Below are 18419 nucleotides of genomic sequence, written 5' to 3'. Positions count from 1 at the left end.
GAAGCTGCTCAGGGGTGTCAATTAAACAGCCGGTTTGATCCCAGTTCCCACTGTATCTTAAACCATGCAACGCCATGCAACCCAAATCCCCCCTCAGATAATCGTACAACAGCCGCAGACTTCTCTCCCCTCCCCGCCGTTGGTATCCTTTAATATCATTACCGTCCAAAGCATTGCCGCCGGCGGTCAAATCGACCACCAAAGCTGCAACACCCCCTTCGCATACTCCACGATCTCCTCCCCACCCAACTTGCTATCCCCGTACACGCGATCCACAAACGAAATCGGCACCTCCCCAATGCTGTAACCCTTCGCCTTCGCGGTAACCGCCAGCGCCATCTGCATCGTGAATCCCCTTGCATCCGTGCTCTCAAACAGCTTCTCGAGCACGGCCCGCTTATACAGCCTAAAACTCCCCGTCAAGTCGCTCACGCCGGGGCGGAGCAGCGTGTCAGCAAAGATATTGGCCCCTTTGCTAGTCAGCTTGCGCTTCAGGTCCCAGCCGTAGACGCCGCCGTCGCCCGCGTAGCGCGTGCCCGTGACGATGTCGTAGTCCCGCGCTTTTTGCTTGGCAATCATCTGCGGGATAAACTTCGGGTGGTGGCTGAAGTCGGCGTCCATGATGATGATGTAGTTCCCCTTCGCGAACTTCAGGCCGTGCACATACGCCGTGCCCAGGCCGAGCTTGCCTGAGCGGGTTTGGAGCTGCACGTGCGGCGAGTAGGCGCTGACCAGCTGACGCGCAACGTCCTGTGTGCCGTCAGGTGACCCGTCATCGACGATGACTAGTTCCCAGTCAAGGTTGCTGTGTTGCGCTTGTTAGAGCGAATTGTGAAGTGGGGGGGAAAGGGGGGATAGGGGAAAGAGCGGGAGCGCACTTCTCCGTGAAGGTGCGGTTGAGCAGCCACGTGATGATGGGCAGGTTCTGGCGCTCGTTGAAGGTGGGCAGGATCACCGAGTAGATGTCCTTCCCGGAAGATGCTTTTGCTGGCGCCATTGTGTTTGCGGTTCAAGTTGGCGGCAATGGGAAGCACCTCTTCGATGGGCGATGCGGATTCGGGAGACGTGAACTCGACGCGCATGTGGCCAGTTTGGCCCCTGGAGACTCGACGTCGCAGGTGCAGGGGCTGGTGCCTAATCTCACGCCCGCGGGTGAGCAGATGAGCCATTTGTGAGCTTTATTGGTCAGCTGCCGAGAGATGTGGGTCATTACTTTGCTCAGGGGTCGGCGTCCGCAACTTGCAACTCTTGGAGCACATGCGCGTGTAAGTTCGGATATAAACTTGGGTTCATGCTCTCTCTCGAGAAGTGTCTCCCTTCTCCCATCACCATTCGCTTCCATACCTAGATCTAACCCAGTCATGGCGGACAACTCTACCGGAATTCCTTTAAATGAAGTTGACTGCCTCTCGAGGTTCGATCGGCTACCTAGGACTTAAAACTTTCATCTGCCAAGCCTCTTCTCCAATGCTACTACTACTATACTCATCTTTCAGATGCCGCCGTCTTTCGATATCTGCATAGCCGCAAATATTTACCGCCACGAGGGGTATCAGCTCACCTACAAAATGCCCGCTCCCGGAACCCATTGGAGTGACCACTTTCTGATGTCTATGCCATCGGCCTGCAGCCATGGTTTTCCGATCGAAGCAGCAGATATATATTTGTTGGGTACGACACAGCTCAAGATGAAGCGGACAACGAGACCAGATTTCCAGTCAATAAGCTGTCCTTGGAGCTAGCTAGTTACAGCCCTGCCCGTCACCACCTGCTTACATGGGATTCAATCGATCCCGCCCACAGCCACAATCCAATCAGCGGTTCTCAAGCATCGAGTCTGCTACCGTCAAGAACCCAGCAGCCCGGTAGAATACGTCGTGACCCGGCCTCACGCAGGTGGCAGCGAATTCGTCCTCTGTTGCGTCGTCACGGGCGTCAAGCCACCGGTCGACCCGGCCCTCGACCTGGACTCAGTGCGGCCCGAGCTCAGCCAACTCTTGATGTGGCCGAGGCCCATGCTCTTGTAAAACCTCTTGGCTCCCTCCTCGCCCTGCGACCAGGTGCCCTGGACCACCTTGTGATCGTCCAGGAGATTCAATCGGCGCTTGGTGTACTTCCACGCCTCGATGCCCAGCACATACACGATAGTCATCCCGATTACCACGCCCCACTCCCAACTGATGGCGGTGTGTTTGAACACGTCTCGGTTGAGGTATGGGATATACACAGTCGGGAACACACTGACAAGACCGATGGTGACAGCCCAGAAGAGGAACCTGTTCTCGTACAAGTCCTTGAACAGCGGGAAGCGTGACGTGTCATCGGGGTTCAGCCGGAACATGGACCGGCGGATGTCCTTGAACTCCCAAGCACTGAGCAGGATGAGCCACGTCAGCTCGGCAAACACAGCTGCGCGGGCGCGGAAGACAGCCGTACACGACTCGGAGTACACGCGGTTGCAGTCGTGGCCGAGGTGGCCCCCGTACATGCCGTACACGACGATGACGAACGTCATGAGAGTGCAGGTTCCCATCAATAGGCCATATACCATCATATCCGCGAGGATCTGGTTGGTGAAGACGCCGCGCCTCTTGTCGTGCGGCGGCTTCCGCATCACCTCGGCGCTAGCCTTCTCTCGACCCAGGCCAAAGGCCGGGAAGGACGAAGTCACCATGTTGATCCAGAGAATTTCGAGCGGCGAGATGGGGAACACCGAGAAGCCGGTGTCGTCCTGGAACCCCAGACCGGCGATCAATAAGATCACCTCCCCGACGTTGCTACTCAGAAGATGCAGGACAAACTTCTGAATGTTTTCAAACATCCTCCGGCCTTCCTTGATCGCCGCGACGATACTGTTGAATTTGTCGTCCGTCAGCACGATCTTGGCGGCCGACTTGGCCACGTCACTACCAGAGCCCATTGCGATGCCCACGTCGGCCCGGCTCAGCGAGGGCGCGTCGTTGACCCCGTCGCCGGTCATGGCCATGAAGGCATTCCTGCGCCGCAGTGCTTCCACCATGCGCGACTTGGTCTCGGGCGCGCACCGCGCGATGACCAGCGGCAGCTCCGGTAGCGCGTCGATCTCGGCCTCGCTCATCTTGTCGAAGTCGGTCGCCTTCATCACGACCGTCTCGGCTGTTCCGCTGGGCAGCACCCCGGTGTTGGTTGGGATGATGCCCACCTCCTTCGCGATCGCCTTGGCCGTCTCCGGGTGGTCTCCCGTCAGCATGTGCACGCGGATGCCGGCTTTGGAGCACTCGTAGATGGAAGGCGACGTCTCGCGCCGCGGCGGGTCGTAAATCCCTGCCAGGCCGAGCAAGGTGAGGTCCTTTTCGACGGCGCTGCGCGCGGCGTCTTCGCCTTTGTTGCCCGTCTCATTCTCGGCGGCAGCGCTGAGGGCGTCGCTGCGGCCGGGCACGTACTTGCCATTCCAGGGGCGGTAGGCGACCGCCAGCACGCGCTGGCCGAGCGAGGCGAAATCGGTCATCTGCGAGAGGATCTTGTCTTTCAGTTCGGGCGTCATGGGCTCCCGTGCTTCGCCGACACCGACGTGGGCGCATAGGTCCAGGATGCGCTCCACGGCGCCCTTGGTGAAGACGATGCTGCTGTCTGCATCGAGCTCGGTGTCATTGCCCGGCGGGACGTCGTAGACCACCGACATGCGCTTGATGGAGCTGTCGAAGGGGAACTCGGCGACCTGCTTCCAGCCCATGGCTTCCATGGCCTTCTTGTTGCGGTCGAAGCGGTGGGCGAAGATCTGCAGCGCGATCTCGGTAGGCTCGCCCGTCGTCTTCCACGCGTTCTCGCCGTCGTCGTACCGCACCGTGGCCAGGTTGCACAGCGCGGTCGACAGCAGGAACATGCGCAGCTCGGGCGTGAGCGGCGCCATCCTCTTCTGCTCCTGCTGCGGCTTGGGGTTGAGCTTCTCGTCCGGCACGCCGTCGAACTTGATGGCCTGCGTCGTGCGCTCCTCGTCAAAGTCGCGCTTCTTCTCCGTCATCTGCGACTGCTCGCCGACCGTGCCCTTGTAGGGGTCGTTGGGATCTGTCGAGCCGGACACCTTGTAGACCCGGGACGGCGGCAGCCAGACGTTCTTCACGATCATGGCGCCCTGCGTGAGCGTGCCGGTCTTGTCGGAGCAGATGTTGGTTACGCCGCCGAGGGCCTCGAGCGCGGAGAGATCGCGGACGACCACGTTTGCCTTCCTCATAACGGTCGTTGCCACGACCATGGAGATGGTCAGGACAGCAACCAGCGACTCGGGGATGATGGCAATGCCCGTCGAGATGGCGTAGATGACGACCTCCTTCGGCAGCGGGCTGACGAACTTGTTGACGCCAAACACGATGACGGCCAACAGCAGAGCGCAGAAGAACAAGAAGTAGGCCAGCTTGGCCAGCTTGATCTGCAGCGGCGTGCCCTCGGTCAGGCCCAGGAACTTGCCCAGGAAATCGTACGTGCGCCGCGCGGCGCCTTTGATGGGCTGCGTCTTGCCGTACTTCTTCCAGTTCATCGAGCGGCCGGCCTTGCGCCGCTTCTTGCTGGTCGACGCGGCGATCTTGCCCACTTCGGTCTGCATGCCCGTGGCCACGACGATGCCGCGGCCGCGGCCCTTCCGCACGGTGGTCGTCGCGTAGGCCATGTTGATGCGGTCCGCGATGCCGACCTCGTCCTCGGTCGTCGCCGCCTTCTCGCTGCCCGGGACCAGGATGTCATTGTTGGTCTGCTTCTCTACGGGGATGGCCTCGCCCGTCAGCGAGGACTCGTCGCAGTTGAGGTTCATGGCTTCAAAGAGCCGCACGTCGGCCGGGACCGTGTCGCCCATCTTGAGGTTGACGATGTCGCCTGGGACGACCTCAGCGCTTTTGTGGGAAAAGGGGGCTGGGTGTTAATATGTATGCCGGGAAAAAGGTAGGTAGGGGCTAAGGGCAGCAACAACAAACTCACTTGGGAATGACAACCGTCTTGCCGTCGCGGAGCACGCTGGCGCTGGGGGAGGACAGCGCGCGCAGGGCATCCATCTTCTTCTCGGCGCCGTACTCTTGGTAGAAGCCGATCGAGACGTTGAGCACAATGACAGCCGCGAGGACGCCCCCTTCGATGTAGTCGGCGACGCCAAAGCTCAGTGCCATGGCAAAGAAGAGAACCTGGGGTTTTCCGTGTGTAAGCTCGAGGACCTGGTAACGAAATAGGGGGGTGGGGGAGGAAAAAGAAAGGAGACTGTGTGCATGTAGGGGCCGGTTACGTACCAGGATCATGGCATTGCAAAGCTGGCGGATGAAGATGGTGTACCAGGCGATGCCGCCGCCCACGTCCAGTTCATTGGGGCCATACTTTTGCTGCAACTCGGCAGCCCGGGACGAGGACAAGCCCTTGTCGACGCTGGTGCCGAGGGCCTGCTCAACCTCCTGGGCCGAGAGGAGAAAGGGATGCTTGGGGAACTCGGAAGCCATCGGGTGAGGAGGGCGGCTTCACTGTGCGGACACGCGATGGACAGGGCCTTGACTGGTACGGAGGAGGAGTATGCTTCATTGGCAGTAGTAGAAGAAGTAGGGATGGGAAAGGATGTTCCCGTTCGCGGGTCGTAGAATTGACTGCGAATTCTACGAGGCTTGACAGCGATGTTCACTCAACTTGATGGTGGTCAAGTCGATGTGTATAGATAAGTTACGATGACGACAGCTATGGGGAACCGGGGGCATGGCTTTGTTTAAGTACTCCGCACCTCGTTCAACCAACAGCGCCGAGCTCTTGGGCGCCCGGGGAGTCTTTCGCTCGTACCCTGTTCGTCTACCGATAAGCCAGCAACTACAGCAGCGAAGGAAGCATGAAGCATGTTTTGGCTTGCGAGGCCAAGAGAAGCCCAAGAAGTCCAAGAAGCTCATCCAGGCTTCGTCTGGTGTTGAGACGCAGCTATACGTGGGAGAGGTTGCTGGGTGCTCCACTGTGGGAAGCGTTGAGCCTCCGATGGCTGCGGCATGGTATGATAACGCTGCAATCGGGTGGCAGCGGGCCCCCGAGCGGCGTTCTTTCGGGTTCTGCGGTTGCTGGGCGTTGGCGCAAGTCCTTTGTCAATAGCAGGCCGGCAGGCTCTCTGATAGGGTGAGCCGCCGTCGAGGAATGGCCATCGCGGTCATCCCGCTTGGCGCCGAGTTCTCGGCATGCCATGTTCTTGCTGCTCCCACCGAGTCCCACGCTTGGCACCGGAGGGGGAGGCCGGCTTCTCGGCACGGCCTCGGCCCTCCGCTCCTAACCCCCGGTTCGCTCGCAGTTCCCACGCTTTCTCCCAGCCGGGATTGATTCCCGATGTCGCCATCGCCGAGCATGGCGCTGGGGCACGTGGACAGATACGTAGTGTAGGTAACAGGAAGCGTCTTTGCCCGCGCTCTGGGCGGTGAGGGCACGGTGGCTGGTCTTGGAACCTACTAATAAAGTCTCCCATCGACCAGCTTCAACTACTTCTAGACTTCTATCGTACTATCGAGTACTTTGTCTAGTCAGTCTGTACTCTCGGATTGCCTGGACCCGGAATAGGAACCCTTGGTCAAAATCAGATTTAGCACCGAGTTTATAACCTGGGCGATTCACAAACCGCACCCCGATCTTTTCTCCTCTCATTAGCGCTGCTACGGCACGAGAGTACATACCTTACATACTAGTACAATCATACACTAAGCCCTACCGTGGGTTTGGCGGAGCCGCGGAGTTGGGTACACTAAGGTAAGGTGTGCATGCTGATACGATGCATACTTCGAGGATCGACGAATTGGATCAGGCTCACATCGTAGGTACATAGTGTAGAGACGGGTTCCTACGGGTAGCTGAAGGCGCCGGCGGCTTGCGGCTGGTAGGAGGATTGGATTGCCGAGAACGTCTTTTCCCGGCCATTCTTGCTAACCTCGCTATGCTTGGTGGAGGTCGTAGTGTAGATGTAAAAGGCAAGTACCGCCGTATCCGTTGATATTTTCTGGTAGTACTTCAGCAGGATTAGGTTCGATTCCTATGTACCGGCGCTGATTCAATGGTGGGACTGTTGGCTCAACGTTATCTGGTATCTTGGCTCACCGAGTTCACCTGGCGAGCCTGCATACACCGTTTCCGGGGTATAAACGAACCTACCCATGTGGGATGCGATAGAGTTATTAGGAAAGGACGAATATAGTGTATCTACGGACAACAGAAACATTCCTCTTTTTCCATGTTGGTTCTTATATCCTGGAACACGTCACGGGCGTATACGGTGGCAACAGTAACCGATGAGAAATCGAGACCCGTCTGCCATAGTACTCCGTCTGTAGTCCGTACAGTACACCACTGCCGTACGGGGCGAATCAATCGCGTACTGTGTAGTACCTGGATTGTGCAGTTAATCTATAACGAAACTGTTAGTTTGCAGCTGCTTGGACACCGCTAGCAGTGCACTTGCCTAACAGATCAGATGCGACACAAACATAGCGGGCTACATTCCTCATGCGCCCTGTAGCAGTGGAGCGACCTTGTCTGTGGGCTGATTTGCCAATTCTGCATAAAGGCACGGCACACAGTACCGTGTGCGATGGCACGCCGCTACGGTATTCCATCACTTCCCAACCGTGGGCAGTTAATCCGATCTTCTCTTCCCTTCTACATATTGCGCGCTCGTTCTTTTGAACCGTGGCCAATTCCTCAATCACAAAACTATCCATCTCACGCTCGTTGATCACCATCGCAATCTTGCCGACCTCAACTTCGAGCGACTTCATCCATCTAAATCGGCCGTGCGAGGATTCGCCGTTACGTCATTTTCGCGATGTCCGGGGAAACAGGGACTTTGAATGGTAAGAAACCGCAGCCAATACGCAGCGCAACACACATCACCCTGCATTCGATATCGCGGCTATGTTTATTTGCGTATTTTAGGGTCGCCTGTCTTATGACAACCATTCTTCGCATCGATGCTGACGCTAGATCCTCTCGCGACGAGTAGTTGGTCAACAGGAGCCAGCTGGCGCACCGCCTGTCTCTGCGGCGACCAGCGTCGCCGAAATCCCGGCGCCCGACCCTCCCGCAAAGGGAAAGGCTGATGAACCCGTGCGGGCTAACGTGCCTGATTCCGGACCGGGCGACGCCTCGGGCGAAAATGGCTTAGCCCCCACAACTGCAACTGACGGCACGGAGGCGACGGAGGAGTCAGGCGCATTGCGCAAGGAACCTACTTCAGCGCCCGTGGATAACAATGTCGAAGCCGCTGAGCCCGCCACGCTTCCTACCGCTCCCCTGGCGGTAGAAACGAAGGAGACGAATGGCCTTTCCAATCCCGTTGTCGCCGAGCCGGAAGCTACCGCCGCGCAACCGGATAAAGACTCAAGTGAGCAAGGCCGGGAGACCGCGGCGGCTTTGGAGAAGTCGACGGAGAGCGCAGAAACTACAGCTCCCGTCACAAACGGTAAATCCGAGGAGAAAGACACGGAAATGAAGGAGGACCCGGCTACTGCGGCTCCGTTCGCCGACACCGCTAAAGAAGACGGTCTAACCGCGCCCGTCGAAGCCGGCACCAAGCGAGAAGCTGGGGAAGCCCTCGGCCCGGATGCTGATGCCGGAGCCGGCCTTCCGAATGGCAAGAAAGCCAAGACTGCTGATGGAGAGACGGCAGCCGAACACAAGGCTGAGGCCAATGGAGGAGCGGATACGCGGGCCCCGCCTGCGAAGAAAGTCGGCCGTCCGAGGAAGCAGGCAAAGCCCGCAGTGCCGGTTGGCAGAACGTTGCGGAAGACGAGGAGCCAGGGGCCTATTGAGCCTTGAAGTTGAAGCAGCGCTGATGTCAGGTTGTTGAAGTGATGGGTGGTCATCTCTCTTCTATTTACTTTCATGGTTATCAAACGATGTTTGTCTGGGTGGGTTAATGGAGAACGGGCTCTCAAAATTTGGAGTTGGAGTTTTCTTTTTTTTCTAGGTACACCGGCCTACGACGGAGTGAAGTACCAATGTTGGCTACTAGTAGTCTCATCAAGATTGATGGATACCTATCTGGAAGCTTAAAAGGTTTGAATGAGAATGTCAGGTTTTACATAAACTCAGGACCTCTTAGGGAACGACTGATAAGTGGTTCTGCGTAGAGTTCATGATATCTGATCTCCATTGTAATTGACGAGCTTGTTGGAGAGCTACCGTAATGTGTGGTGCTGAGCGGGCCGGATGATGACAGCGGCGGAGGCGCGTGCATCGCATCACCTGCAGCATAGTAGGTATCACATGTACGGTATCCGTAGTTATTCCAGATCTCCTGTGGACAATGGGCACGCCGCAAAGTCGTAGTTATTGGGTCCAACCTAACGACTTGGTGCTTTGCTTTGAAGCGCTCCAGAATGTGTGGTACGGTAACAGTCATCGACCTAGCGACTTTCACGGCGCAGGCGAGTTGATCAGACCTGAATGAGATCAGTGAGATCAATCGCCCGATGTGGCAAAAATCTGAGATCCCGACCTGGGACGATCCGCCCGGTTACCGGCCATCCCATAATCCCGCCGCTGCGGGCGACCAAACCGGGGCCGAATTCATACGTTCATGCGGTCAACAAACCTACAACTCGAAGGCTCGAACAGACAAATCCTAGTTGACGGTGCAGGCTTCCTCTTACATATTGTGGCCTGCCCTGTGTTCACAACCGCTGCTCAACAACGTTGCGATGTTGTGCACCCCCTTGTGTTCTTGTGAACCCTTACCAGCAGCTCGTATTCCCACTCGACTGCCCCACCGGCTAGCCTGCGGTTGGGATTGATAAACCGGGGAACCTTGAGATCGATTCACTCGGGGCCGGATGAGTGGCAGTGCCAAAATAGAATCATCGGGCATCATTGGATCCCGTGAGTTCTCCGGCCAAAATGCCGGGGCAACAAGGCAGACTGCCTTTTTTTATGTGGTTACGAAGTATGGCTCTAAAGAAAATAACGTTACCTCTCCATACACATCGGGTTCGGTCTCTAGATTTTTTTGGGGGGTGTCGGCTTCCAGGTCGCGTTTCTTGGCAACGGCCTCCATCTAGCGAGATCTTGGCGCAGGACTCAGCTTCCAAGCTTCCGGCGTTCCTTGCTCTCCAAGGACATTTTCCTTTGGACACGACCATCACCTGGCCACACCCTACCTCAACCCATTCTTTGGTGCTCACATGGGAAACTCCGGCCACCACTCGCTATAACGTCGAATTACCCTGACGCTCACTCACTCTCAACGGCTGATTATTTACTCCGTTCGCTTCCCACGGTTCTACCGTTGTCGATCTCGAACTGCCGTCGGCTCTTTCTGACGACGCACCGTTCACCCCTTGGCGTGTTGATCTCCCCTCCATCCACCGAATACGTCACTGGGCACCCAGCTTCGACTGCACATAGTCCAGGACTGCCAAGTCTCTACATACTATCGCTTCGTGCGGGAGTCGGAACGCCCTCAACTGCATCAGAACTACCCACGGGACTTCCACATCACGAGGCTCCTGAGAAGACGGCAAAGTTAACAAGGGAAGGCAAGGCATCGGACGAACACCACGCGAGATCAGGCCCCCACAGCTAGCAAACTCGATATAGCTCGTGACCAGCCCCAAGCTCCTGGCCAACTCCCAGGTCAACCCCGAGTCACTGGTCGCAACTCTGCTCTTGATGCCCTTCCCGGGCATCACATTCTAAAATCGGAGCCGGCATGGCTCTATTACGACAGCTCTTCTCGAGGGATGACGATCCCAACCCCGCCAAGGTCCTGCTGGATCTATTATCAGACCCTTTCGCCACTCAGGTATGCGCACCCCTATTGCACCGCCGGTCAACCCTCTGGCTTCTCGCTGAACCCGTCGTTCCCAGCTACAACAAAAGTCCGTCTTTGCTGCATTGGGTTCGTCTGTCGGTATCACTGCCGCTATCGCCGTCTGCTTCTCCTTCCTGCGACCATACAATAGCGTTGTATATGCGCCCAAGTTGAAGCATGCCGACGAGAAACATGCCCCACCGCCGCTGGGAAAGGGGATCTTGGCATGGGTCGTCCCTCTCTGGTCGACCTCAGAGCAGGATCTGGTGAACCTGGTTGGCTTGGACGCCGCGCTCTTCATGCGCTTCACGAGGATGTGCCGCAACGTCTTCGTCATCCTCTCCGTGCTCGGTTGTGGCATCCTGATTCCAGTCAATTGGGTCAACTTCTCTGGCGACGACGTATGGCTCGCCAAGGTCACGCCGAGGAATGTCTGGGGCGCTCCTCTTTGGGCTACAGTCGTCTTCGCGTGGCTACTGACTATCATCGTGTGCGGGTTTCTCTGGTGGAACTATAGGAAAGTTCTACAGCTGAGGCGGCAGTATATGCAGAGCGCGGAGTACCAGCGGAGCCTCCATGCCCGGACCTTGATGGTATGACTCCTTTTTCTGCCCCTTTTTCTCTCTTTTTCCTTTTTCGCCCGTTCTTCCTTTGTTCCTTTCTTCCTTTTCGAGGCTTAGCTAATGTGGGAGACAGTTGTACGATATTCCCAAGAATATGTGCTCTGACGAAGGAATCGCCCGGATCATCGACAAAGTCGCCCCCAGTTCGTCTTTCTCGAGGACCGCCGTCGCCCGTGACGTTAAGATCCTCCCGGAACTGATCGACGAGCACAATAAGACGGTGCGGAAATTGGAAAAGGTGCTGGCTGTTTACCTCAAGGACCCGCAGAACCTGCCACCGGAACGGCCGAAATGCTCCCCGTCCAGGAAGGACCCCTCGTACGGCACTTACCCGAAAGGACACAAGCTCGATGCCATTGAATACCTCACGCAGCGCATCAAGGTCTTGGAGCTGGAGATCAAGGATGTCCGGCAGCGAGTGGACAAGAGGGGGTCCATGCCGTACGGCTTTGCCTCGTACTCGGATATCGCTGAAGCGCACGCTATTGCCTACGCCTGCCGCAAGAAGAAGCCTCACGGCGCGACTGTCAAGCTCGCCCCTAGGCCGAACGACATTATCTGGGAGAACATGCCGCTCAGTTCGTCAACCCGGAGCACAAGGCGGCTCTGGAACAACTTCTGGGTCGCGGTTCTCACTCTGCTGTGGATTGCGCCGAACGCCATGATCGCCATTTTCCTGGTGAACCTGGCCAACTTAGGGCAGGTGTGGCACGCCTTCCAGGTGTCCTTATCGGCAAATTACACGCTCTGGTCCATCATCCAGGGTATCGCGTCCCCAGCGATCACGTCGCTCGTCTACCTGATCCTCCCCATCATCTTCCGGCGCTTGTCCATCCGGGCGGGCGACCAGACCAAAACTGGACGCGAACGCCACGTCGTGGCCAAGCTGTACGCCTTCTTCGTCTTCAACAACCTCATCATCTTCTCCGTATTTAGCGCCATATGGAGTTTTACAGCGGGCGTCGTTCAGCGGACCGAAGGAGGCACGGATGCTTGGAAGGCCATCCTCGACGAGAATATTGGCTTGACCGTCTTCGTCTCGCTCTGCCAAGGGTCCCCCTTCTGGATTACCTGGCTTCTCCAGAGACAGCTAGGCGCTGCGGTTGACCTGGCTCAGCTATGGACTCTCTTCTACAGCTTCATCATGCGGAAATTTTCGAGTCCGACACCCCGCGAGCTGATCGAGCTGACTGCGCCACCCCCTTTCGACTATGCGAGCTACTACAACTATTTCTTGTTCTACTCGACCGTCGCTCTCTGTTACGCAGCGATCCAGCCGCTTGTGCTGCCCGCCGCAGCTTTATACTTTTGCATCGATGTGGGGCTCAAGAAGTATCTGCTGCTCTACGTCTTCGTTACCAAGACGGAGAGCGGCGGCATGTTCTGGCGCATCTTGTTCAACCGCTTCTTGTTTGGCTCTATCCTCTCCCATCTCGTCGTCTTCCTCGTCGTCTGGGTTCGGGGCGATGCGTCACATGTCCAAGCATACGCCGTCGCTCCTCTCCCTTTCCTGATGATCGCCTTCAAGTTCTATTGTGCGCGTGCCTTCGACGACAAGCTTCATTATTACACGACGCGATACACCGGGCAACAGCGGGCCGAGGCAGGTCTGGACTTGAAGGAGCAGGGTCTGCGGAACGACCGTCTTGCTGCTCGCTTCGGCCACCCTGCACTCTACAAGCCCCTCATCACGCCGATGGTGCACCAGAGGGCGCAAAATCTGCTTGCGAGCGTCTACCGAGGCCGACTGAGCGATGGCCGGGATGCCGGCTTGGAGGACTCTATGACAGTCAGCGGCTACAGCGATAGCTACGTTCTTGACAATATGGCGTCCGGCAAAGCCGGGAAATCCTCCCCTTCCATCCCCGGATTTGAAGTGGTCCCCGAGTCCCGCCTCGATTTTGAGTTCTACAAGAACCGTGACGAGTTCGCGGAGGACCACGGCGCCGGCGAGTTATTCGGCCAATATTCAGACATGGTTCGCCCGGGCACGCCAGGCACGATAGGCAGCGGGTTTGGCTCCGAGGCAAACTCGAGACCCGGCACACCACTCGGAGGAATGGGCTTTGGCGGTACCCGGAGACAGTACCCAGACTCTGGCCCCTCCTCAGCCTATCCCCACAACTACATGTCTCCTACGCTCCCGTCGGGCGCGTATGCAGGGCAAGCAGCCTACTCATCGCCCTACGAAACCTCCCACAACCGGAGTCCCATGTACAGCCTCGGCAACGACAGCAATAGCAACCTTGTGGCCAACGCGGCAGGTATGCCGGTGTCACCTCCTGGCTTCCCTCGCCCCGCCAGCCCATATGGACCTGACGGCGGCTCAATCCCAACTTCAGCAACCCGCGCGGGCACGAGCACACGGGCGCCCGGGATGCTGGGCGGCGGCCCGCACGGTTACGGAGGATTGCCACAGGAAGAGATCGAGGCGGTGCAGTCGCCGCCAATCGTGACGCCGCACGATCCTATCCAATACGATTACTTCCGGGGAGGCAACAGGAACAGAGATAGGAGAGGGGATGGGGGCGGGACACCGGGGACAGCAACGCGGAGTGGCAGCCATATGTGGGGTGGGAACTAGGATTTCCCTCCGGGCACGAGGCCGCCGCTGCCCAGGAGGGTCACGGAGGTCAGGAAGGGGCACTGGGTTGGGTGAAAAGAAGGGCGAAGGTTTCATCCGGGAGCATAAGTATATCTTCGCCAGACAGGCAGAGAGAGAAGTCTGCGGGTGAGGTACGAAGAGCAAGTGGAAAGCAGAGCGACGTTGGTCTATCTTCCCTGGGCATTGTTCGGCGTTGGAGGCTAGATGGTTTTCATGAGGGTTTTGGAAATGGGAATTCTGGGCTGGCTACCTGACCTCGCTCACGAAATGATCTTTTCGTTATCAATGGCACTGCGTTGTAGAGATATATCTTGTAATAGCATGGATGAGACTGCGAAGCCACTTCAGCACCTTAAGATACCCAATTCAATGATCCTTTTGCCACACACCCCCAACTTGAGACACAAGGTATTATGAGATATCAAATACGAAGTGCTAGTACTATGCAGAGCGTGAAGGTCATTTTCGAGCCGGGCGGTAACGGCAAGTTGAACCGATACAGATACTCTCCGTACTAGTACCCCACTCACCTTCCCGATCTTTTGAACGCTCCGTTTAGGAAGAACGGAGGGTAGGTAGGTGTATGATATTGATCCCGGCATTATGAAGACGCTAAAAGCCCCCGAAACATCATTTTGCCTGGCATTGGGGGCGTGCTATGGGTTTGAGTTGCGGGAAAAGACAATGATGTCTAGGAGATAATCGTAGTCCCCTAGTCACCAACAGAATCGGGGTCATACCTCGACAAGAGAGTTTATATCCATTACCCAGAGCGGGTCACAGCGTGTTGATAATACCCATGAACTATGTATCTACCTTAAATCCTATCGTTCCACGATGGGGCGGGCGAAGCCGGTCCTCGTGGCTCTCCTCCCCATCCCCTCTTAATGTTCGCCCCGTCTGGTCTGGCTGAACACATCCCATCCCGTCTCCGTAAAGCAAACCGGCACGCACCGGGATCCAGCTAATCGCCCTTCCCCCTCCGAGGCAACACAGACCTCTACGTTGTGGAAAATCACACTTTGGCGCTCCCTTAGCGCCCATGCCCATGCCCGTGCCCGTGCCCGTGTCCATGCCCATTCACTTGCAGATGCAAACGGTGCGTGAAAAAGGGATGCCGCAGCGCGTCGGCCGGCGTGAGGCGCTTCTCCGGGTTCAGGGTCAGGCAGCGCTCGAGAAGGTCGACGAAGTGGTTGAGCTCTCTGCTCTCGGTGTCGGTCATCCCGGCTGAGGCGGCCAGGAGGCGCGTGCGCAGATCCCGAGTTGGCTTGATAGTCGCCAGGGTCTTGATGCTTGTCTGTTCAAGAGTGGAAAAAGAAAAAAATAATCAGTATTCGTCTCGTATGAGTATGGAACTAGAATTCGTGAGGGAGCGAGGAGTGGGGTAAACCGGGACAGAGGTGGTGAACCGGGACGGAGCGAAGTTGAAAGAGCGACAAGCACGGGGATTGGTGACTTGGCTCAGCGCTTGCGGAAGGGTTGGACTCACCTTTCCTAGGATCTTGTCTCGCTCAACGCTGATGAAGTTGCCGAAGTCATCGAAATGATTGTGGGCAAGCTGGCCCCGCTTGTACAGCTTGGCACTCAGCTTGCCCCGAATTTCCATGATGTTCTTCAACATCTGATTGTTGGACTCCCCCGTGAAGAGGATTTTGCCGGTGTACAGCTCATAGAGAGTGCATCCGATGGACCACATGTCGACCGCGTAGTCAAACGGCACACCCAGGATGATCTCGGGAGCCCGGTAAAACCTACTGACGAGGTAAGGCATGGGCTCCATGGCAGCCGTTGCCGCATCCGAACGGTCGATTGCCGTGCCCAGATCGCAGATCTTGAGCATGTTACGGGCTTCGTTCACCTGGAAGAAGTCAGTGACCAGTCTCTGCACCACAACACGTGCGGCTCACCAGAATGTTGTCAGGCTTCAGATCGGCGTGGATGATGCTACATTTGCGCATGTGGCCAAGCGCCAGGAAGATCTGGTAGGCATACGCCCGCGTCGCGTTCAGGTTGATGCCAACATTGTTGCCAAACTTCTTGAGGACCTCCCGGAGGTTCATGCTCAGGTTTTCAAAGGCCATACATAGATGCCCTTTGTACTCGAATGACCGCTCGAACCGGACAATGTGCTTCTTGTCCTCCGGGTCGGTGGCATTGAGCTTCTCAAGGATGGCAATTTCCGTAAGGCCGCCTTTGCGAAGCGCATCGTTGTTCCGCATGATTTTGATTGCAACGGGCTTCTTGGTCGTGATGTCGATGGCGCGTGCAACTCCTGAGAACATGCCGCGTCCCAAGGTGGTCGAGACTTGATAGCGACCATCTAGCAGCTCCCCGGGTCGGATTTTGTAATAGCCCTCCTTATCGTCTCCCTCGAGAATGGCACCGCCAGCTCCAGGCTGCGGCGCCTTGACCTCTTGAGTGGCGTCGGGTTTGGAAGTTGTTGGGGCGGCAAATCTGTCGGCGAAATCATCCGCGAACATGTCAAACTCGTCCTCATCATCGTCCTCCTTCTGCTTGGCACCCTCGTCTTTCGGCTCCTGGGCCGGCGGCGCGATCGGCTCCTCCCGGGGTTCACCATGCAGACCTACGTTGCCATGGCGCATCTCATCTCGGCGTTCATCTTCCCTCATGTCAGCTGTCGGGTCATAGTCGGCGGCCGAGGGGCCATCCTCCTCGCGGGCTTTGGCGGCAGCATGAGCGTTGATCAGCGCTTGGTCGTCGGCAAAGTTGAACACCCCTGGAGACAAGGCGTCTTGCATCCTGCCAGGAGATAGAGCTGGTGAAGAAGGGCCATCTGCATTTATTTTGTTAGCATCTCACCTGCCATGGACGGGGATTAGCGGTCTTTACTTGACTGGGGAGTTTCTCCGTTCGCCTTCTGAGGCCTTGGGGTGCTCTGACGCGTATCACCAGGGGTAGATGCCGGCCCGTCACTAGCCTGACCGATACCTCGCTTGAGTGCTGCCTCTCTCGCTCGGCGACGACGCTCGATTTCGGCTTGGACGGCGGACTCTTCGTCCATGGCCGTGTCTGGATCCCAGTCCATGTCAGGCTCGGGATCTTGTGGAGGTGCCCTGGAATTCGGAGGTCAGCACGGCTCGATGATTGTTGGAAACTGGCAAATCGTTACCTAGTCTGTGAGATGGCAAGGCCATCGATGCCTCGTTCAACCGTACCACCTTCGTCAATCTTAGCATTTCGGCTTGGAGCAGCGGGAGCCTCTGACGCAGTATCCCGCTTGGACAAAGCGTCTTGTGAGTGTCTCTCAGCTGGGGCACTGTACTTGTCTTCGCCTGACCTCAAATCAGCCCCGGGGCGAGCCCCGTCTCGCCTTCCCCTGTCGGCTCGGCTGTGGGGTGAGCGGCTGCGGTTTCGGGGCCGCTTGTATGGATAGCCATCGGGTCCACGGTCACGGCCGTTGGCGGCATCGTGGCCGCTGCCATCAGCACGGCGGGCCCTGCCACGAGGTGGTTGGTCTCGGCTGCTGTGTTGGTAGTTTGAACTCTCGTCGTAGCGATCGGACCCGCGCGGAGGGGGCCGGTCTAAATCGCGGTACTGGCGGCGATCATCGCGATGGCCGCCCTCGTAATGGACGCGGAACTGTCGCGTGTCACGTCGATCCCGTGGTTCATCCCGGGCCCGCTTCCAGCCTCGTGGTGAGCGGCTGCGTCGGCGCGGTCCATCCGCCGTATCTCGCGGCGGCAGGTCGACCTCAGGTGTCCGCGACGGGTATCTCCCTCGATGTCTGTCGGTTCGGTCAACATCACCGTTTTGTTCAGAGCGAGGCAGGGGAGTTGCCTCTACGATTTCCCCCTCATCCGAGCTAGGAGCTGGAGATGCCATGGTACCGACCGCCAAGTGCACCCTCGAATCAGATATCTGTCCCTGCTCCGACGGCAACACCCAGAATGTCCTTTGGTCAACCCGCGCTTCCCTGTTGAGGAGCGCAAGCAGCGTCAGTAATGCTTCAATCCAGAAATGTGAGAGCTAAACCCGACCAGTCGCGCTTCCAGTTGCAGACTAACACGAGAAGCAGAGCAAATGACAAGCTCAACTATGTCGATCGGGTGATGGAAATAGTCGTGATGTCATGTGAATATCCGTACATTAATGTGGTGACGGGTCTGAGTGCGAGGTGGACTTCCAAGGCGACTGTATCAAGCTAAAATGACGGAACCTGCCGAAAGGGGCTGTGGAGCTGTTACTAATACGGGCGGTCACCATAGGCTCGTTTGAAGATCTAGAAGGGTTTGTGGGACAGCTCTGGAAATCTCAACCACTCATATCGCTTACAGGCACGGCCAAGTAGGGGAGGTATGGCGTGCCATTGGCTGAGCGAGAAGCCGGCGGAAATCTTCTACCTGTAGGAGCAAGCCGTGCTACCCCGCCGCTATATCCTGAGTACTCCACGATTCAA

General features: G+C 57.3%; 5 protein-coding genes across 5 annotated transcripts; 2 read left to right on the top strand and 3 right to left on the bottom strand.

Annotated features, from left to right (window-relative positions):
• Positions 1-186: 186 nt before the first annotated feature.
• On the bottom strand, positions 187-997 carry B0T15DRAFT_393727 (glycosyltransferase family 2 protein; the record flags this gene model as incomplete). The annotated part of the gene is made up of 2 exons (XM_062864699.1): positions 187-805; positions 879-997. The coding sequence occupies 2 exons, from the start codon at positions 995-997 to the stop codon at positions 187-189; spliced, it is 738 nt and encodes a 245-aa protein (XP_062722317.1).
• A 628-nt stretch (positions 998-1625) lies between these two features.
• B0T15DRAFT_144083 (uncharacterized protein) lies at positions 1626-5640 on the bottom strand. Its single transcript, XM_062861915.1, has 3 exons — positions 5250-5640; positions 4948-5147; positions 1626-4862 (listed from the first exon to the last, which is right to left on the bottom strand). The coding sequence occupies exons 1-3, from the start codon at positions 5451-5453 to the stop codon at positions 1889-1891; spliced, it is 3378 nt and encodes a 1125-aa protein (XP_062722316.1). The 5' UTR covers positions 5454-5640; the 3' UTR covers positions 1626-1888.
• Positions 5641-7737: 2097 nt separating this feature from the next.
• On the top strand, positions 7738-8946 carry B0T15DRAFT_144072 (uncharacterized protein). The gene is made up of 2 exons (XM_062861914.1): positions 7738-7817; positions 7964-8946. Exons 1-2 carry the CDS (start codon positions 7790-7792, stop codon positions 8779-8781), a joined length of 846 nt encoding a protein of 281 aa, XP_062722315.1. The 5' UTR covers positions 7738-7789; the 3' UTR covers positions 8782-8946.
• Positions 8947-10672: 1726 nt separating this feature from the next.
• On the top strand, positions 10673-14211 carry B0T15DRAFT_552373 (uncharacterized protein; the record flags this gene model as incomplete). The annotated part of the gene is made up of 3 exons (XM_062870294.1): positions 10673-10765; positions 10831-11367; positions 11471-14211. The coding sequence occupies 3 exons, from the start codon at positions 10673-10675 to the stop codon at positions 13979-13981; spliced, it is 3141 nt and encodes a 1046-aa protein (XP_062722314.1). The 3' UTR covers positions 13982-14211.
• Positions 14212-14717: 506 nt separating this feature from the next.
• B0T15DRAFT_527493 (kinase-like domain-containing protein) lies at positions 14718-18144 on the bottom strand. Its single transcript, XM_062868976.1, has 5 exons — positions 17133-18144; positions 16853-17076; positions 15910-16796; positions 15492-15860; positions 14718-15299 (listed from the first exon to the last, which is right to left on the bottom strand). Exons 1-5 carry the CDS (start codon positions 17843-17845, stop codon positions 15036-15038), a joined length of 2457 nt encoding a protein of 818 aa, XP_062722313.1. The 5' UTR covers positions 17846-18144; the 3' UTR covers positions 14718-15035.
• Positions 18145-18419: the final 275 nt, after the last annotated feature.

The sequence above is a fragment of the Chaetomium strumarium genome, assembly GCF_033439665.1.
Source record: "Chaetomium strumarium strain CBS 333.67 chromosome Unknown B0T15scaffold_3, whole genome shotgun sequence".
Lineage (NCBI taxonomy): Eukaryota > Fungi > Ascomycota > Sordariomycetes > Sordariales > Chaetomiaceae > Chaetomium > Chaetomium strumarium.
The sequence above is the reverse complement of the archived record's forward strand: the minus strand, read 5'-3'. Positions and strand labels throughout refer to the sequence as shown.